The 21,443-nt window shown below is 44.8% G+C and overlaps 2 protein-coding genes across 2 annotated transcripts in view; one reads left to right on the top strand and one right to left on the bottom strand.

Annotated features, from left to right (window-relative positions):
• The window catches only part of VOPP1 (VOPP1 WW domain binding protein), a 59,439-nt gene extending 58,091 nt beyond the window's left edge, over positions 1 to 1,348 (top strand). The window contains exon 5 of the mRNA XM_084283122.1: positions 898 to 1,348. Within this exon, the coding sequence (XP_084139248.1) occupies positions 898 to 1,079 (182 nt within the window). The 3' untranslated portion in view covers positions 1,080 to 1,348. The remainder of the gene's footprint in view (positions 1 to 897) is intronic.
• A 6,385-nt stretch (positions 1,349 to 7,733) lies between these two features.
• Positions 7,734 to 21,443, bottom strand: part of LANCL2 (LanC like glutathione S-transferase 2) — a 29,847-nt gene continuing 16,137 nt past the window's right edge. The window contains exons 6-9 of the mRNA XM_084282792.1: positions 18,367 to 18,549; positions 15,865 to 16,041; positions 12,702 to 12,774; positions 7,734 to 10,893 (exon numbers count right to left, since the gene is read on the bottom strand). Coding sequence (XP_084138918.1) covers positions 10,778 to 10,893; positions 12,702 to 12,774; positions 15,865 to 16,041; positions 18,367 to 18,549 — 549 coding nt within the window. The 3' untranslated portion in view covers positions 7,734 to 10,777. The remainder of the gene's footprint in view (positions 10,894 to 12,701; positions 12,775 to 15,864; positions 16,042 to 18,366; positions 18,550 to 21,443) is intronic.

Genomic DNA, 21,443 nt, shown 5'->3' with positions numbered 1-21,443 from the left:
ATACACTTCCAGTCCAGCCTTATTTAAAGAGACAGAGAGGAAGAAAGGGAAACCAATTAGCATATTGAGATAGAGGCGCTCTGTGACTTTAATTGCCAAAATTACATTCGGTAGTCGTCCACTGGACAGTGTGATGTCTGAGGAGGGTTACGTGCCATTTCCATCACTCCTCACGGCAGCGCCCTCTGTTACTCCTCATGTGTCACGATGAAGGAATTTAGTGTTTGATTGTAAGTTTCCGCTCCTTGTCCCTGCAGGCTCCGCTGTCGTTTCCTAAATTTAATCTGTGCTGAACAACATTGTCCCATTTTGTTAGCCAGCCGTAATTGGCTTCAGCTCAGACTGCTGCTTTGTACGTGTTTGCTCCTTAGCCACATCCTGCCTTAGGGGGAAATGGGCCAGTTTGAGATGTGCTCTGACGTACAGGAGAACCCAGGATGTTAGAAAATTATCTCTGAAGACCTCTTTGTCTCAGAAAACTTTCCACCTGAGTCGGGAGGTGCAACGGGAGCCCCCTTTTGGTCCATCTGAGAGTCCTTTCTGTAGGCATGACGGCTTTCTCTCTGGAGAACCAAGCCGGGCTCCCTTTCAAATGGCATTTTGCTGGGGCAGCGGTGCCCTTCGCTTCACCGAGTTCTTTCCAGGGCTTGCAAAATTGAACCTTTTTGGTGAAATCTCGAGACGTCAATGTAGTCCTGCCAGTCTGGGTCCTCCCTGGAATGGGAGAAGCATGGCTCCGTGTCCTTGGTCTGGTGAACACTTGGAGAAGGCTTCTGTGAGCGCGCAGAGCACAGCTGCATGGTCTCTCCTGTGTCTCTCCTGCCCCCAGAGGAGCATGACTGCTGCCTGACGTTGCTGCTGCTGCTGACACCTTTTCTCTCCCTTTCTTTCTTCCAGGGTCACAACAGCCTGGAGTGCCGTACTACACAGATCCAGGTGGACCTGTGATGAATCCCATGGCTATGGCTTTCCACGTCCAGCCCAACTCCCCACAGGGAAACCCGGTTTACCCGCCCCCACCTTCCTACTGCAACACACCGCCTCCCCCCTACGAGCAGGTGGTGAAATCCTCCACGTGAGGACTCTGTGGCGCTCTGACCTGACTGTGTGAGAAGAAGGTGCCACTGCAGAATGACCGAGATGGTGGGCATCTGCCCTTTTGAACACTTGCTAGTTCTCCGCGTCCTCTCTCCCTCCCTCCCCTGCACCTTCCCTCATTAAAGTTACTTGCAAAGGGGTGATTTTTAATTATTTTTTTTTTTCAGTAGAAGTGAATTTTTTCTTTGTCTTCAAAATGAGAGAAGTTGTCTTTGTAATGCTTTTAATGGAAACCTATATTTAAAACCTGTATGTCTTTCTCTTTTATTTATTGTTTGTTTCAACCACGTGTATAAGCGCATCGTGGCAGGCTACCGGTCGCAGCTCTTTATGCAACCTCAGAGCGATGTGCACTCTCTCAGCACAGCAGAAATGCCCTCACCTAAGGGAATCTACAGAGAAAGCGAGTAGACAGAGAAAAATCAGGGCAATGCTTTTACCAGAAATGTGACCACCGTCTTTTTGGTTCGTGGTTTTCTTGTCAAACTTGGTTCTGATGCACAGCAGAGAGGCGCTGGGGCACCACGGTTGGCCAAGTCACGGCAGCAGCTTTGCCAAGTGCCCTAGGGAAGAGACCTTCACTACTTGAAATGGGGCATCCGAAAACGAAGGACCAGGAGCCGCCTGGTTCTTGGCCGCCACCTGGACTCTGCCTGCATGAGCTGCGTCCTGGCTGCCCTTGTTTTGCCAAAGGTGAGACTGTGTGAGACGGCTGGTGGCCTAAACAGGGGTGGTGAGGGGAGTGTGAGAACCTCTGAACTGCTGCTGCTTCTGCCTCTAGACTAAATGGTTAGAAGTAATGAAATGCATACAAAGATTTTTGTCCATAATTTGGAGAACAATTACAATAAGAGGGAATGGGAGCACATTTCCCTTTGAAATTGATGGGAATTTTGTCACTGAGAAGTAATACTTTTTATCATGGTCTGGCTGCTGCCACAAAGAGTACAAAGAAGAGCTGTCACGCCCGGGTGACGGATTTGTAAAATGCTCTCCTCTCTAGGATAAATAAATAACTTTTTGGGACTAAGAGCAGTTCCTTAACCTGATGCACAAATGGTTTGATTTTGCGTTAGCTCTTTGTGTGCTTTGCTTTGTTTCCCAATTTGTCATCTCGTGCTTGTGGCCGACTATCTGAGTGACCACAAGTCGACACCTTTGAAGAAACAGATTCCCTTTTCCTGTGAGGGCTTTGAGACCCATCTCCGGCCAGGGCACAGAGGTCACCGAGGTAATTTGGAGTCATTCAAAGACCTGTGTTGCTCAGGGAGCAAGGGTTTTATTGCGCTGCTAGGGCTTGCCAGTGGCTTGTATTTGTTCGTAGGCAGAAAGGTAGGTTTGTGGAACTGACAGGAAAGAGCATCCCTTTCGTCATAAACGTGAGTATCTAACAGAAAAACACTACGGGACACTGTGCTTCTGGGTGCTGGTGGTGCTGGTAGCGGTCCTCTGGAGCAGAGCGAACCTCTGAAGAGCTCGTTCCGGCAGAACTTGGGTGAAATTGTCACTGAAGTCACTGTGACAGGGGAGGGAAAACAAGTAGTTTGCAACCTGCTCTACTAAGTGCATAAGGATGGGGGATTCTTGGGTGGCCTCAGAGATCTTCAAAGCTTTGCTGAGCTGATTCCTCACCAAGAGGGACTCCAGGGAAATCAGAGCCAATGCGAGGGGCAGATCTGCGCTCTGAGTTTGCCCTTGCGTTACAATCCTCACAGGGTTCACCCAGACCATATCCTACTAGTTTTGCTTAAGTTCATCATACGATTAAAATTTTTTGAATAATTTTACCTTATGCTGCAAAATACCCCTGCGTGTGGTGAGACAGTGCGCTTTCTGCTGTGCTAGCGGGATTCCTGTGCTCTGTTCCAGGAAGAAGTTTGCCCGGTCTCTTGCTTATTGTTACAGAGAGTGCTTTATGGATTACAATTCAGCCATCCGCTTTCTAAGACTATTTCATTGTTCTCTTTCCCTGCACTTCCAAATGAAGAAATGCAGGCAGGCTGGGTGAGCCTTCTGACTGGAAAGTTATTAACAGGGAACCTGGGAAGGACAAAAATCTGAGTTTCCCAGAGTTGATGGGAGCAAATGGTGTACCTAGAGCCAAATATTGGATAACCTTTCTGTCATTGCAGGTGTTTCGATAGGCAGAGCTGTTTTCCAGTCACTTGGCTCTCTCATTTGAAGTTGTGAAATAGGGAAATGGCTTCTCGTATCAAATGCCAGTTTCTCCTGTAAACACCTGGAGACAGCTGCCTGACAAGTGAACGCTTTGATTTTCTTAGCTAATATCAGGGTTTTCTGCACGAACTTCATCGTGCATGGGAGGATGAGAAGGAATGGGCAGAGTTGTGAGTTCCCCTCTCCTATCGCAGTGCTGCTCAGAGAGCTCTTGGGCTCGCCTTGCCTCATCCCTGCTATACTGCAGGCTGGAGAACCTCCTCTGCTCACCCTTGCGTTGAACCCAAGGCAATGCAGAAACACTTTTCAGATACGTTTTGATAGTAAAATGCTTTCCCTTTCTGCATCATAAGGGATGAAGCATTCGCTTCTACATCTGCAGTGTAGGCTCAGTGGACACTTAAGGTAGGAAAAGGTACATTTTGTACGTAAGGTCCATCACATAGTTATAAATTTTTCTTCAAAATATAAAGCTCTGTATGTCACTAGGGTTGTGTAGACTCTCTCTATATTTTAAATCCAACATTTCATGTTCTGTCAGTAGAATGACAACAGACTTGCGATGTTAGCAGATACTGAGTTGTTTTATATCATTACATGTACCTCTGAGAATAGATGTCTTCTTGATAACGTGGAGTAGAAACCTTTTATAGTGATTTCTGATGCTGTGCATTGAAGTTCCACTCCTGGTGAAGTTTTCCTGAAGCCTGGTTGCTCTATTTGTGAGCGCTGGTGGATGACACTACCTGTTAGAAGATACACACTCCTCTTCCAGCAGAACTGCTTGGTCTTCTCTTGAAAGCCAGGACCAGTGTGGGCATCCCTGTGAATTACTTGCAGGCTGTTCACATGCCTTTCCTCTCGCTGCTTTGCCTTTGGAAGTGTTTAGGTTTCCTCTTATCCCCCTTTCCCTTATCTTTTATATATGTTAGGTCGAAAAATGGTGAAGGAGAAAGAAGGGAGAAGCCCTGTAACTTTTTGTAGGCTCATATCAACAATGTGAAGTGGCTCAGGTACGTGTATTGCATGCTTAGCAAACAAAGCTGGGTTGGTGGGCTGCAGCAGAGCTTTGCCTTTCTACAGTCCAGGCTTCTACTGCTCTGAAAACTTGTGCAGGTTTTCCTTTGAAACGGTTTTGTTTGTTTGTTTGCTCTTTCCAAGTAAGTTTAGATGTTGCAATACCTCTAACCATTTTCACTGCTCTTTCCTGAGGTGTATTTTTAAGGCTCTTTATATTAACGAGCAGATTAAAAGCATCATCTCTCGTGTAGCAAGCAGGAGAGGAGGCAGGGCTAATTCTTCACGAACGCGACCTCGATGCTGTGATCACTGAGTGCAGCTCGTGCCCCCAGGTATGGTCACCTGTTTCTCTTGGCACCATTTCTTAGGCTCTGAGCAGGGAGGAGCCGTCTCCTCACCCACCCAGCAAAGCTCCTTGACCTCGGGAGTTTAAAAAAAACCCTGTGTCCTGTATCAGTTGGCTTGGTTGGAAAAATGGGCTCTGTGGTGGATGTGTGTGTACAGGGGGTCTGCTCCCCTGGGATTAGCTCCTTTCTTGAGCATCTTTCAGGTCATTACTTTGGGCCAGGTTTGGCTACAGGCACCTGGGGTTTTGTTTTGGATTAAGTTTAATGGATGAGCTGCCTGATGACTGCTAAGGGTAGCACTTGGGGCAGGCTCCTCCCCGCTCTAGAAATGTGCTCTTTGGCAGAAGAGACCTTCTTAGGCTGTGGTTTAGGGAGCAAGCTGGAGGGCACGGAGGGTCTGTAGGCATCCTGTGCCTCCCCTCGCCTCTGTCGTGATGGATGCAGGCAGCACCAGGGAGCTGGTTGTGCACTGCCTGCCCCTGCACTGCAGGCCAAGCGCTCACTGCTCAGTTTGGGCAGAAAACCAACCCCAATTCTGTCCTCTAGAGGACAGGATTTTCTTCAGGATATTTTCCCCTTTTGTTTGTGCTGCACATCTCCACAGCAGGAGGCTGATGCCTCGCTCATTTCTCCCATCAGAAGAAAGCCAGCCCCGAGTGCTCCTTTCAGCAGACAGGCTGAAGCTCCCCCTTCAGCCTCTGTCGACACTGGACAAACTTCTTCAGGCTGACGCTGAAGGTAAGGGCTGGCTGTGGCCAGAGCACCTCGGGGCTGATGAGGAGCAAGGCAAGGCTTAACATTTACGCTGCTGCTCTCAGGCAGCAATTCCCCTTCCACTCTGCTCACATCCTCCTCCCACATCCCCCAAAAAGCTTAATAATAATTAAGCTGCTGGATAATATCCTCCACCCTTCTGGCACTATGTCTGCTATTCTTCTGATTTATATCAGCACAAGCAAGTGGCAAAAAACCACAGCCACTCATATATGAGAGCAGTTGTTATGCTTTCTGGTCACTGTCTGGAGACAAAATAAGGAGTCGCTGGTGAAGTGCAGCAGGTGAAATGCAGTGAGTGCTGTGCAGACCTGGCTCACTGCTTTAGGGAGTCACTCACTCCTCATCACCAGCAGTCAGCGCAGCAGCTGAGTGGCCACTGAAGCTCCTTGACCTGTGGGATTATTTGTGCATACCTGTGCATGCATTCATGCCTCTCCTCTCACCCTCCTCCTTCCTGGTGTGACTGAGCACCTCGTCGCTGGCAGAAGGGCAAACTTCACCTACAGCACAATGCAGCCGCTTCCTTCTGGCCCAATAATTAGCAAGCTGACTAATCAGTTGTGCTGCAAATAGGACCTGGTTTGACAAGGATGGCACCAACCCTGCCCTTTCTGTTTGGGCTCCCACCAGCCCCTGCCTTGCAGCTGTTCCTGCCTCATTATCACATCAGGAAAACGATAACATGACAAGCTTTTTTGTTTTGGGGGTGGTGTTTTGCTCTTTTCTTTCTTTTAAGCCCTATGACAGTTTACGCTGCTGTGAAAACAAACAGCTGGGACTACATCTTTTTCCAACAAAGTCCCAGCCTGTGTGGTACACAAAGGAGCAAAGAAGGTATTGCTCTTTCTTCCCTGCGTACAGCAAGTAAACAGATGGCTCGGCTTTACATGCATACACACAAGCAGCCACGTTTTGGCAGACACCTTGCCAGATAGTGGATTATCTAACACTTCTGTTTTATCTATCTGAAACACATCGCTGCTAATCCACGGGGTAAAAGAACTGGCCAGGATCTTCGCCAGCCCTGTGGCTGTGGGAGCCCTCCCCCCTGATGCCCTGTAGGGGATCCTACAGTCTGTATGTGATGAGAGGGAAGCTACTAGAGACAGCATGCAAGGGAAGAGCCAGCACAAGGCAATTACTCTAAAGCAATTAGTAAATAATAATGCTATTATTTACTAATAAAACTAGGAGATGTGCAACTGGCAGCCACTGTCCCAAGCTGCTGGGTGCAGCAAGGGAAAAGGGACGTGTCTGGAGACAGCAGAGGCACAGGCACAAGCAGCCCTCAGCCCCTTGACTGCACCTGTGTGTTGTTTTGGCTCTGTGCAGTGCAGAAAGTCACAGGGATAGGTGTGTTTTTCTACCTCCTGCTGCCTAGCCCTCGCTCATCTCATAGCTTGCAGGTGTGTTTACAGCTGTGGACGAGCAGCAGTGGCTGAGCTCCGGTCACTGATGCTCCCTGCGTGCAAACTGTGGTCGCTCTGCTGTGCGGGCTGGGCTCCTGCGCCTGCAGATCAACGTGAAACAAATGAAAGCAAATGGGCAGAAAGTGAGCGATTTGGCCAGGAGAAGCAGACTGCTGTGTCAAACCACCCTGACACGACGTGGCTCAGGCAGCACACTGCTGCTTAGCTAGTACTTGAGGCACAGCAGAAAGGTTTCCTCCCACCTCTCCTACCTTACTCTTTACTGCCTGAAAACAGCACTTTGGTGGTTGAGAACTACACTCTGAGTGTGTGGAAGGCTTCTCTAATATTCCTAGTAATAGCTTCCTCCAGAGGAAGGAAAATAAATTTGTACAGATCAGGCCTCTACCTACTGATCAGAAATAATGCTATTAGATAGAGAACAAAAGAAAAAGCAGTCGCTCTCAGTGGGAAGGAGGGCTATAAAGTGGCTTTCTGAAACAGAAATACTGTTGTACATATACTGCAGTGCACTTCAATTTTAATTCTGTTAAATCCTACCGAGAGAAAAACCTCAACCTGTCTTAAAGCTGGAAAGAAGATGTTAGTCAGCTGAACAGAGAGATTTCATGTATGTGCTCTTAAAATCAGTCCCAAGTAAAGCTGCAGCTGCAAACCATTCAATGGGACCTGTCTGACAAGGGAGGAAAGCAAACGTTGCACGCAGGTACTACGCAATCCAGACTAAAATCACCCACGAGAAATGACAGCAAAGAGGCCTTCAGCAGTAGAAAAAAGTGAAGGTTGAAAAAGATTTGCCCATAGTCTGGCGTCTCCATTCTGTCCTGCAGGACTATGAAACCAGGAGGCAACTCAGCAATCCCAGCAGGGGAACAACTCTCAAACACCACAGTGCGGGAGGGAAGGAAGGTGCACAGCACCAAAAAATAACTGCACACAGATTACCACCACACAACTTGATCTTTACTAATAAAGCCAAAGAACGAAACATCAGCATTTTTCTTCTTTTTCTGCCTAAAGAGCATCTCCATTTTTAACATTACTGCTTTTTTGCACCAGATGGACTACTACACACGGACAAAGCAAACCAGGGAATATTAAGACAGTTTCCACATTTTAGTTTGATGTGATTTCTGAAAACAGTGTCTTGGTGAAATGCATTTTTTCACTCATTCGCACAATGTTTTAATGGGCCACCTGTGTATCACAAAGCTGTAACAAACAGAGAGGAGGAGCCACGGGGAAAGTCATGTCAGGAAGACAAGGCAGACGCAGTCGTAAGCTTCCTGATGTGAGACATTTCCAGGCTTACTCAATTCCAGGGTGATTCTGCGGAGAAGGACGGTGCTGGGCCTCACCCCAGCCAAAGGCTGGCTATAGTACAGAAAGAGCTAGCGCTGGATTTGCTCATTACATCCACTGGTGCACTCAAGCACCTCCAGGATCTGCTCAGTATTAAACAGTTTTAAGGGTGCATGTACCTATACATACTTTTTTTTTAAAAGCCAGACTAAATTTTAATTCTCCTTGGGTTCCAGCTAGCCAAAATTACCTCCTGCAAGTGTCAGTCCAAGCTCTACCAGGATGGCTGGTGGCTTCTGTGTTTGCAGGAGGGCCTTGCGGACCTGCCAAAGGGATGCACCCTTCCTTCTTAACCCACCTGGCATGTTCTGCATTTGCAGAGAGGAAGGAAAAAGGAGTGGGGATGCAGAACAGAAATTCAGGGCTGCCTTCTGCCTCCACGTCTGCTTTTGTTAGGATTTCTGAGACGTTACCCTGGGCCAGGTTCCTCCATGGACACAAGGAAACAGCTACCAGGAGGAGCAGTAAGCCACAGGATGAAGAAAGAAATACAGCGTTAGACCTCAGCACGCTTGCCAGGGCAGAATACCTCATTTGAGCTGGCCTCTGCTGGCATGCTCTGGGCATTACCTCCCGTAACCAATCCCTCCTGTTCCGCTCTGATCCCACCACTTTCTGCCTCTCTGCTCAGGTGCATTTCACCACAGCTGCTCGCTGTGCAGCTCCCTTCCTTTCCACTGCCTTTCAGCAGTTTCCCTCCTGCTTGGCTGCACAGATGCAGCTGGGTTCAGTGCCCCCCACCAACTCCTACCCTTTGCCAGAGGGGTGGAAAAATCCCTCCCCTGCTCCATGATTTGCTTGACAAATCAGCGGAGGAGCTACACCATGACTTTTACGCTCTCCCAGCACTGGAACTGTTGCTACTGCAACAGCAGAACCAAATCCTGAAAATATTATTAGCATCCCAATGGCTTTGGCAACAGATACAATGAAGCTCAAGGAAGTCAGCTGCTACCTGCCAGAGTTTTATGCAGGTGCAACAAAGCATGTCCAAGCCTGACCGCGAGCACTGGCACTCAGCATGTGTCCCACAGGTCACGTATGTGCACCTGAAAGGTCAGAGTCTCAGCCACCTGTCACATCCGTACCTGGTGTAAGTCCCAATTAAAATAAGCAGCTGGACTGACACAACACAGGAGGGTCTGGGGGGGAAGGCAAGAGGGTGCAGAGGGAGAGTGACAACAGAGCTTGAGCGAGTGAGAGAGTGCTCTGCTTACTTACCTTTCTCAAACAGCACACGTACTTATTACCTGGAAAGCATGAAGATGCTGTAAGTGCACTTACAGCATGCTCCGCTCCTCCTCCCGGACTGATACGAGCAGGTGGAGGCAGAACTGAGCACTGCCTTGCCGGCAGAGAGAGAGGACCCACTGCTTCACAACGCCAGCACAGCGCGGGGGGAAGCAAAGCACTATCAGCACAGTCAAAAACGAAGGGCAAAGGGCATTTTCTGTCTTGCTTTTAAGTTGAAATAACTTCAATTACAGCTTCTAGCAATGGCTTACATATTGCTCATTAATCTTCTGCAGCCTCCACAAGCAGCTGGTATTTATTGCTCCTGTCATATTACATGGGCTAAATGCAACGGGGCTGGGAAAGGAATGGGAGGGCCCAGAACAAATCACCTCCTTGGTTCAGGAACAAGTTACCATCCTGAGCTATCCGCGTGAGAAACAGCCCTGACTTCCCCCTCTCCTTCTACACTGTGTGCTGCTTGAAAGAGGTGTATTACAAACCCATGCACATGAGTGGGGAAGCACAGATAACTCTGCCTGCAGTTTGTTCAGCTCACGCCATGCAGAGCATCTCCTTGTGCTAAGGGCCTACCACGCTAATCAGGTGCAGGCAGCTGCTCTTTCAGGTTTTCAACAACAACAAAAAAAAAGCAACAAAAATCCCTCCCAAATCAGTGGCAGAAGAAAATTCAGGCCCCCTCCAACCTGACACGCTCCTGAAAATCATCACACCACTTCACCAGGTAAAGCTGATCTCCATCGCCTCAGCTTCTAGGGACCATGGAGAAAAATGCAGAAAACTATGAACACAAAACAATTTCTTCATCGTTTTGAAGCTGCCAGCTCACCAGTGAAGCTGGGCTGTGTCTTACAGTGAACTCTCTGGCGTGAAGTGGAGCTCGCTGGCTAGCCACACTGCAGAAAGCAACACTGCTGTTAGGGGTCAGCGACGGTGCTGTTGTGTTGCATGCACGAAGGTACAGGACAGAGCTTCACACAAAGAACAGCTCTCTGCTAACAACAAAAGACTCGAATCAACAGACAACACCAATAAACATGCAGAGCATGTCGAAGACCCGGAGAAGACAAATACAACGAAAGAGAGAAAGTTCAAAACTTGACTTCTCTTGTCCTACGTGTGAAGGTGTCACTAACAGAACTTAGAGGTGGCTTCTCTCATTCATGCGCTAATGACTTCGCGGTCCCTTGGGGCAGGGGAAGTGAGAAACGGGGTTTATCCATCCGTCAGCTAGGGTCGAGTTGGTTCAGTATCAGAGGCACTAAACAGTCTTGTCTCTTTTGGCATCAAGTTTACTTGTAAAAGAATCTTTTAGCTGTCCTGCTCCACTTTGTTTTCTCTCCTTTGAGGACCAAGTTCGAACGCTGGAAACCTGGAAGTCTCCGGTACTGCAATATCTGAGAGGAAGTGAATAGCTCCAGCCATTCCTAAAATATAATGAGAAAGAGATTTTTGTGCATCCTGGACATGAAAATAGCATAGTTGACAACAAAGGCAATCGCATCTGTTTGAACTTAGCACCTTGTGAGGTCTTTTTTGAACTGGTGAACTTAGGGCCGCTAGAAAGGGATGCTCACCTGTAGTTTGCCTAGGAAATCAAGTTTCATTTTAAAAAGATGGAGGCAATAGCAGAGTTCTCTCTGCTGCTGTTGTTTCAGAGGCACAACTTCAAGGCTACTTCAATTACAAAAAAGTAAATGCCAATTTGGACTGTCTCATAATTTCAGCAGCTCTCCCTGATCATTTCACTGGTTAAAAAAAAACAAAGGCAAAATTTATTACTGCTGTGATGTACTGATTCATTCGCTCATTATTAATAAAGAGGGCATCCAGACTCTGCACCAGCACCATCTCATAAAACTCATAGGGCGACAAACTACTAGGGTGAGCTACCCTACAGAAAGACAGCATGCAAATGAAAGCTCACTTTTATGATCACACTAAGATCCTACTGCATCAGCAGCTGAGCACTTACAAAGAAAGGAGCTTTCCTTAAATACAGGCATCTGACAGAAATGAAGTGATTATGACAGTTCCATAAGAACCACGTGCAACTTCCCATTAAAATGTGCATGGATGCGCATATGTGCTGAAATGGACAACTTCAAGCACACTTTTGGCAAACAAAATTCAGATTTTTTTGTTTTAGATTTGAGGCTTCTAGATCTTTCGAAAAAAAAACACTGACATGAAAAACTAAAATAAAATCTGTGTCAGCATTAAAGCACAAATCACCCTGACTACCGTTGGAATTACTGCACCTCAACAAATTCCAAAGCTCTTGTACTACAGACTCTGTGTCTGTTTTTTTCTTCTATAAATGCATACAAGGGATATCTTACAAAGAATATGAATCTTTGTACTTTTTCTTTCTCATAAACATTAACAAAGTAACTCTGTATTTGGATATTTTTTTTTGTATTTGCATATAACTACTTATAAGTACTGCTCTTTTGCATTTATACCTCAGGTTGGTTTACCTGTACAATAATCCTACTTAATCTGCTGTAAATTCACGTATTTGTGATAGATGGCACACTAGGCTCCTGCTCTCAGAGCAGCAGCACTATTTGAAATCCTGCTTGTTCTATGTATGATTCCTTGCTACTGCGTTTCTAGAACATCAGGATGAGATAGGACATAGAAAATAAACTACAAATGAAAATATACAAAGCTCTAGGAAAGGATTTAGGAACACCTTTAAACTTACAGAAAGGCCCGTAAGAACTCTGCGTTTCTCTTTTTGTTCTGGTGATCTTGGCTCATATTATAAAATAGCTTTTTCTTGTGTTACTATTTCAGCAGCAAAGGTCCAGTTCCTTCAGGCCAGTAATTGCTCTGAGACCCCCTGCCCATGGCTGCTCCTCTCTCCTGTCCCTCTTGGACAACACCCCCAACACAGAAGTGTTGCCTGGACTTTCATTTGGTTTAAACTGAGAGGCCATCAGCACAGCAGAATTTTATTTAAGAATGACAGTGCCACTCGCTTTACACTGCAAACTGGTGAAATGCAACCAGAAGGGAAAGTTTTGACAGGAGGTAGGGGATGCTTTTTTTTTTTTTTTTTTTTTTTTTAATCCTTTGGAGGAGGGAAGTGCTGGCATTTTTTTGGTTTTCTTTTTGTAATAGTAAAGGAACTACCCAAGATTTTTGAACTCCCAAGCACGTACCAAAACTGCAAGGTATCCTTTCTATCCTATACAACACAACACCATCTGCAATACCATCATCTTACCTTCAAAGAGAGAATAAGGTCTGTCAGGAATACGACATCCGTGTGCACCATATTCCAAACACCATTCGGCAAACTGTGGAAGACATAAAATATTTGCTCATTTATTTTAAACTTAAGACTGCTAAACACAAGCTTAAATACCTGCATGAGGAGGCACTTTAATAGCTACTAAATGTAAAATAGTGTAAGCAGAGAAACAATGCAGGAATCACCATTCAAGATTAATTTGTCTCACTTCATCCGTGACATGGCTGCAATTATTTTTTAGGATATGTATTTCCACAGCAGGAGTTTCAGCTCCACAACAACATAATTAGTTGGGTTGTACTTAATTCTGATTTAAAAAAAAAAAAAAGAAAAAAAAGAAAAAAAACAATCCCACTACACATCAATGAAGAGCTCTGCAAGAACAGCTATGAACAGTTTCAAGGGCAGAAATTTTCTAATACCGTAACATTAGTTCCTATCTGTGTTGGCACTTAATTTATCTACCTCCTAAGGACTTGAGAGTTATTAACTGCGTTTGTTTTCTTCCACTTCCATGCGCTGATTTAGAGTATTAAATCTCCAGCTGCCATTACTTAGCTTTATCTATTTTCTCTCCCTAAGCCTCACAAAAAATCGTTATAAATACAGTTAGACAATTATGGTGGTCAATATTTTGTTGCAGAGGATGGAATACCTTTTAAAAACAAGTTAACAATGTCTTTCTCGTATTTGATCAGCACTGCTGCAGTAGCCACTACACATACCTTACTTACAAACCCCATCTGGATCAATTTAAGAGCAACAATCCATTTCTCCTTTATGGCTCCCCAGAGCAGACACGGGGCCCACATGTTCCCCTGGCATTTCTGTGCCTGGAAGCAAACTGCTGCTTATGCAAAATACGGTGCTAAAAGTACAAGAGTCCTGCAGAGCAAAGAACCAAGAGAACTCTCCTTGCTTCCCCTGTGATTTTGGGAGCCTGCTACAGAACACAGCTCATCATACTCACTAGAGGGTGCTCAGGCTCCACGGTTGGAGCTATGTGATATATGAATAGGCTCCCAGAACCATCAGCTGTTGAACAGGAGGATGAAGAGTGGTATCTTGCCCCTTCCCAGCCTTCCCCCACTCCCTCTGTTCTCTTTAAGTATTTACTGGATTTCATCACTTGGGACGTGAGTGTGTGTCCACGTGAGAATGTCTTGAGGAAACCCAGCAATGAACTCACAAACACAAACATTGTGGTCCACGGTTATTGAGCAATGATGAAGTATTTTGGGCCCCCCTATAGATCTTCAAACCAAACTTGTAGCCTTCTCTGTTACGTGAGGACAGAACGTGTCTATGGCATGTTTCTGAACTACAATCAATTCTTGCAACATCCACATCTTATTGCATAATAGCCTTTATAATTATTATTGCCAGCCTGGGAACTTCAACAGAAATTACAAAAATGCATCCCCAGGCTACTAAACGAATCATTGTTTATAAATCCTTAGCTTTGGTAAACCTTGTAGATCCAATAAACCATATTAATGTCTTTGTTAAACCAAGGAAAAAGAAATCTCTTCTAGTACAAAGACATCTGCCATTATTTGTCACACAGGCTGAACAAGCTTGCCATTGAGAAACAGCCTTTCAGACCTCTGAACGTTTGTCTTGAAATAAGGAAAAAAAAATTAAAAAAAAATAAAAAAATGAGGGGCTTGGATGCTCTCTGGAGCCCAGGATGCCAGCAGCACGTTTGTTTCCCTGGATGCTCTGTCTCAAGCATGGTTGTTTCCCTGCATGCCCTGTCTCAGAAAGAAAAGATTTCAAGAATGCCAAAGATAAACAAACTCCTTTGCCCATTTCAAGATTTTCCCTGCAAGAGCTTAGGGGGCCTGACTGAACACTGCAGGTGCTAAAATGCAGAATGGCAACAAGTGTGTTGCCAGACCCGACTGTGCTCGGCACTTCCAGCAAACAGCCTTTGGCTCACTGCCACATGTTCCTCCTCAAAGGAATTTCAGGTATCTAACTGAATGTCCTCCTTCTTTGGCTCTGATCCGGGTATGCTTGCTTTCCTCTAGCTTTGTACAGAGCTACAGGGTTCCCCCAGGCAAGAAATGCAGCGTGAGCAGGAGTTGCTAATGCTGCACAGAGCCCCAGGAAATGTATGGAAGTGGAGGATGACAGGGAGAGCCCAACTGTAGTGCTGAAAGCAATGCCTGCTTGGTAGCGTGGCTCACACGTCAGCAGAGGATCAGTTCACACACAACAAGGTCACACATTTGCCATGGCAGTATTAGGGGCTTATGGCATTCTCCAGGACGCGTGTATGCATACATGTGTCCCCACAGATTGACGCACATGTAAACATAAGGTGACAGGAACAGCCACTTTGTAAAGCTCTGCTGATGGTGGACAGGCTAACAGTAGAGGTGAATGCAATAGCTTTACACGTGACTCATCTGAGAACACCTTGAAAGCAACTCATCAAATTTCCCACTGCTCTACCTTTAGATAGACCTTAGTTGAGTAGCTATGTATGCAGCATGAAACCCACTATCAGTGAATTAAGTAGAAAACAAAACAAAACCAAAAACCAGGAAACAGAGGCAGAGAAAGCCTTCTCTTTTGTCAATTGCTAGCACAGTGAGAGCTGATAGCAGAACCTGGATGCTCCCAATGGAAAAATTTTGACTGCGTCTTTCTCTGCAATTTGTATTAATGAAAAAAACCTAAGTGAGCAATTTAATAACTGCAATTCAGAGCTCTGAAAGCCCCAAACAGACACTAGTCTGAAAACAAATAATTACAAAGGACTACTAACAGTATCGCTGGAGGAGCTGAGGATGACAGTGGATCTCTCAATGGAATAATTAGCACCATGTAACATTCATCTCTTGTTGTTCAGGCAGGCTGATTCTCCGACTCTATTTACAGCACAGCAAAGTGCGTTTGTGTGTTTTTTCAACCATTCTTTGCACTAAGATGCGAGTGCCCACATACACAGCTGAAGTCGTCTACCCAAAGGTGTGAGTTATGGGGAGCATGTGGTGGTGCACTCTCGTCCCCCCGAGACAGCTCCACACGTAGCCTGATCACTCTATTTACTGCACAGGCACGAAATGGAAGTGCATGAAACACATGAAGGGGACGAGTGACTTTGCTGGGATCCTGCAGAGCTCACCTTGCAAGCTCGGTAGAGGTACTTTTTGTCCTGAGTTAGGTTATAGAGAGACAAGAAGGAGTAGCCATTGCCAGCAGTACCATGGCAGATCCCGTAGCCTTTTCTCAGTAAACCTCTCTGCCAGATGACGTCGCTACACTCCATGGCATCTTTCAAGTACTTATCCTCTTTAAAAGTCTGTGGAACAAAAACAGAAAATAAACATATAAATTGAAGTATTAATGATTACAAGGTGATCCTGGACCTGGAAGATGTTTTGCTACGGAGGTGGAGTTTTTCATATATAGTTTATTTTGGATTTTAAGACTCCAACCATCATAGACTTGCTTTTCTTCCAAGTTGTTTCTCATTTCTCTGTGGAAAAAGAAAATGTTCTCAGAACCAGGACTCTGATATCAAGTCGTTTAAATGCATGGCCCTTTTCCAAGAAAACCTGAAGTCTAGTAACTACTTACACCCTGAGAAGCAATTTTACCCACTAATTTTACAAACTTCCTTATGCAAGGATTTTGAGATGTTTAGGTGTCTAGCCTAGGGTTCTTGTTTGAAAGCCTAGATCTAGAAGGACTTAAAATGCAAGCCTTACAATCTAACAGGCCTGCATAGAGGTGTCTGTAAAAATACAGGTCTGTATAAACTCAAGTTTTTCTTTCTGAAATTAGTAAAAACAAAAAAACCCTTAAGTTCGAGGTCCTTGGTTCCACAGCCTGTAATCTATTTGCAGGGTACATGATCCTTTTTCGCTTCTCCCCTCTATTTCCCAACCACTACATAATTTGATTTGAAATACAGAAAAGTAATTATTGACTCCAAGAAATGTAACAGAATAGTGGCCATCAAATCTGGTCCTAAAGGGCCAGTTCCTGATCTTTCTGATTAATTCCTGCTGGTTACTCACTATCTGCCTTCAATTCCATGTCGAAAAATGCACGAGAATCTGTCTTTGCATAGACAGAGCTCTTTCCTCTATCCCAAGTACAAGTAGGAACAATCCATTACCTTGACTAGTATTTATATTGGAAATACTCATGAGGTACTGGCCAGCTGGACAAAGGACCAATTTTACAAAATACATTGCAACTGAAGTGCATTTTAGATGCACAGAGAGTCCATTGAGGCAGCAGAAAAAAACAAAAACACCAAAGCGAACAGCACCACTGACTTCTGTTTTTGTAAGACCTCTCTGTGCTCCCCTTTGCCTAGGTCACACCACAGATCAACAAGACAAAGAAAGTAACTGATGCACTGCTATAGACACAGTCCTTTGGAGATGGCCTCCTCTTCACAGATGCGACTTAATGAAGTAACAGAAGCAATTAACGTGCAGGATTCCTAAATCCACAAGCTTGATAAAGAAAGTCCCTCTCTATGAATAGGGTTTGCCAGCTACTCAGTTGTAAAGCTTCAAACGAAGGCCTGGCAACAGCATTTGATTTCCAGGACAAACGCTGCTGTCTGCTATCACAAGTCCCTGTGCTTGGTGTGAAAGCACAGCTAGAAAAACCTGCTCCAATTTTTCTTGTAACTTTCTCAAAAAGCAGATTAAGGAGAAAAAGAAAACCGTCATACGTCCCATCACCTTAAACATAAAAAGAGAACAGAAAGGAGGCTGCTAAGCAGAACTTGGTCCTCTCCCTCTTATCTCTTGGAAAAGATTTTCTGCTGGGGAAAGCATTGCACTGGGAAAGAAGTGAAAAAAAGGACTGCAGTATTAAGTCAGCCTCCTACCACAGTCCCAAGGAAAAGCAATTGCGATTGTTGCTGCATTCAGCAGCACTCTAAGAGATTTATAGTTCACTTTTCAGGTAGCAGCACAAGTAATTATTCCATAAACCAAACCTGTTTTTCATCAGCCCACCCTGAGGCCGACCAGGGAATCTGCCAAGGAGGGCTGTCAAGAGAAGGAATTAATTTGCATAAATGTAATTAAATGGCACGCTTTCAAATGTTATGCAAATAAAAAGTGCACAACTCCAAAGAGATAGCAAACCTATTTAAGGATGGAGAGGAGCAAACAGTAGCTCACAGTAGCTCGGAGGTTATATTTATGCCCTGTAAGGGGCCTGCAGTCTTTGTTCTGACAAAGTTCTCCAGTACTGTATCTTAATAATGGAGTAATTTATGGAAGACATTCTTTAGCAAGACACATGAACCTTCATTTTTTAAAACCAACATAATTCTTAGAGCACCTAGGATAAAGTTTCAAAGAATTTAGGTCAATGTTCTCAGAACCAGGACTCTGATATCAAGTCGTTTAAATGCATGGCCCTTTTCCAAGAAAACCTGAAGTCTAGTAACTACTTACACCCTGAGAAGCAATTTTACCCACTAATTTTACAAACTTCCTTATGCAAGGATTTTGAGATGTTTAGGTGTCTAGCCTAGGGTTCTTGTTTGAAAGCCTAGATCTAGAAGGACTTAAAATGCAAGCCTTACAATCTAACAGGACTGCATAGAGGTGTCTGTAAAAATACAGGTCTGTATAAACACTGAATGATTCACCTTATAAGCTTGCATGAGCATGTGGATGACTCCAGGGGCACCGTGGCACCAGTGAACCAATCTGTCAGTCTCGTTGCTCAGTGAGGATGGGTAGTTCCCAGATCGGAATTTTTTATGACGAACATAGTCAATGCTCGGCTTCACCAGCTCTGTCAGGGTCTCCTGATCCACGTTTGCAATTGGCTGAAGACAACACAGAAAGAAGAAACAAAACCACAGGAGTAGTAACAAATCACGTACCAACACTTCATTACGTGTCCTATTTTCAAGTACCCTACATATGTGCTCTATATCCCAAATACTTTCTGTCACTTCACACAGATTTAATTAATGTCTGCTCGCAATACCCTTATGAAGAGTGTGTTACAGCAGCTGTAGAGACAAAGAAACTGGGGCACCAAGTTGCTACCCGCCTTACTTGAGGTGACACAGAAAGACTTGGGAAGAACTGAGAACAGAACGCAGACCCCAAGGCTCCCAGGCCTCCACCTTCATATAGAGAAAGCACATCAGGAGAAAGGCAGTTTTATAAATTAGCTGCTTATAATACATTCTTAAAACACACCTGGTTAAACGTTTTAAAAATAGCTAGTGTAGACAAACCTGTCCTATTTCCCAATAAATGAAGAAGAGTGTAGGTAGTGGCATACCTAGCGAAGTTTTATAAAGTTTTCCATCGTAAACAAAACTCCCTGAAGCTATGGACTATAAATCAGCATTTCTAATGTCAAAAGCAACAGCTACTTCGCAAAGTGACTAAATGTCTTTGCTCTACACACTTATGCTTAGATTGCTCTTCTCAGTTTTTCTTTTCCATTTCTTCTATTTAGCTTATGTCCTTTCCAAGAGGCAAATACATCCATCAAACTGTGCACTCCCTGCAATTAAAAGTTTAGAATCTGTGTATCTGTTGGGTTCTTAGTTGATATTCCTTCCTCTAACAGCCTTTTTCACAGTATTTTCATAACAAAGCTCTCTATTTTTACACAGCCTACAGGATTTATGGAATTCCAGCACACCGTGGGAACAACTGCAGAAATTGGAGACTACAGAAACTAATAACTGAGCTTTTTAGCTTTTTTTTTTTTTTATAACTTTGCTAATTATGTCTTACAATTTTACTGTTTCCTACCAGCTCCAGCACATTTACATTCAATGGGTGAGCATGCTGCTACCATTCACAGTCCTACAGCTAAATGAAGGAATATTTTCAATAGCTGCATTTTTTGTAACCTGAAACAGCCAGAAGCCTCTACTTTACCTCAGCTTGGAAATCTCTGCTGAGCTCCTACCCACTGGCTCCCTAGAGCAAACTCCACCTCTGCACTCTTCTGAGTGGAGCAGTCACCTTCACGCTGCTAACTGGAAGTAGATCTGAATATAGATCAGCTTTTCATGAAGAACATCTTCATCAGCCCTCACACAGACACTGACCTCCGCGTTATGAAAAGGTCCCTGTTTCAGGAGTCTCATTTCACAGGGGAAACCTGCAGCAGAAAGCAAAGGCAGGCACCAGCAATAACTGCTATTCAGTGTTGAGCTGTGCAAGGCAAGCATAGCCCAGGGCTTCACTGAGCTTGTGCTCGTCCTTGGGAGGTAAATCCAAGAAGAGCAAAGATCTTTACACACCTTCCTTCTCTACTTGTGCTTCCACGAAGACCTCAGCACAAGTGTGTCCCTTCTCCTAAACTGCTGAGGTTTTCAGCACTGAAGTGTCAAGAGCAATCAAATAACCTAGTGGTGTGCGTCCTGACTATCTGGCCAGGAGCAATGATAGACAGACATCTTTGTCTCGGTGTTAGTGAAAGAGGCTAGGGCTAGAGACTCCCTTGCTAGAGTATCAGAATATCCCCCTCTGCATCCTGGAGGAATAATTTAACACTGTTGAGCTCTTATTCTTCCAGCAGTCTTCTGCAAGCAGATTCTGCAATACGTGTCCCCTCATAAAGGTGTTAAATAGAAATGATCGGTGGCTTTCACATCTCTGCTGCTATGCTGGACGCCTTCTTTGTTATCAAACAACCACCCAACAAACCATCTCGTGAATTCTTTGCTGAAAATACAGAGTAATGGCGTAGGAGGGGTGGGGGGAAGGATGGACTCCAGTGTGCCATCTTCTGCAGCAGATGACTCAACCCTGTATGACTCACAATGTTTAATGTACAGTGAAAAGACAGTAATCTAATGCTGCATAAACAATGGCTTTGTGGTAATTCGGAAAAGCAGCAATTATATGTAAAGGAAAAGATATTTACGATTTTCCCATGTAGACAGAGTAGCTTCTGCTTAAACCAAAAAGCACTGCACAACTATTTCTGGTATCAACCTCGAATAGCAAATGAAGGATGGAGCATTTAAAGAGACTTCTTTAAAGGAACAGAAGTTCCTCAGAAAAATCTAGTGAGGAAAAAAGGAAGCCACAGAAGACAAGGTAACTGGAAGGGTGTGGACCACCCTGTCAAAGGCATCAGGAAGTGAAGATAAGGACATAGTAAATCAGAGCATCCTGAGGCCCCAGTCAGATGGTCACTGCAGAAAACAGCTGTAGTGATGTTAAGACATGGACCCCAGGCAGCAGAGCAGTAGCTACTTCCACAGCAAAGTCAGCTGCTTTAGCCTGAGCTACTGGTGGAAGTGGCGTGAGCTAATCTGAAACAGATGGGGAAAAGTCACCACATCTTTTGCAAATGAGGAATGGCTGACAGAAGTGGCAACAGCTAATACCATCTCAGTCACTTCTGCAATGAACATTTGTACACACCTCTAGGCTGTGAGGAGAGGATGTACTTTCTTTCCACTTGCCTGAAGGAAAGTAATTTCTGCATGAGCTGGTAAGAAAATTACCGTTAACAAAGGTACACAGACTGGCGGCACCTTTCAAAACCAGAGAAAGGTATGATACAGATTTTGCAGCTCTGTGGCCATCTTCTGTAATGAAACATAAGGCTCTGTTTTCAGATTGTACAGCATTAGAAAACATGTACAGGTCTGTTTTGAAAAACATCATAATCTGATTTGAGAATCTCAGAGCAGGGAGGGAATGGATTTAAGTGTTCGAAAACGGAGGCATACAAAAG

Source organism: Netta rufina (assembly GCF_964035555.1).
Source record: "Netta rufina genome assembly, chromosome: 2".
In the NCBI taxonomy this organism is placed as follows: domain Eukaryota; kingdom Metazoa; phylum Chordata; class Aves; order Anseriformes; family Anatidae; genus Netta; species Netta rufina.
The sequence above is the reverse complement of the archived record's forward strand: the minus strand, read 5'-3'. Positions and strand labels throughout refer to the sequence as shown.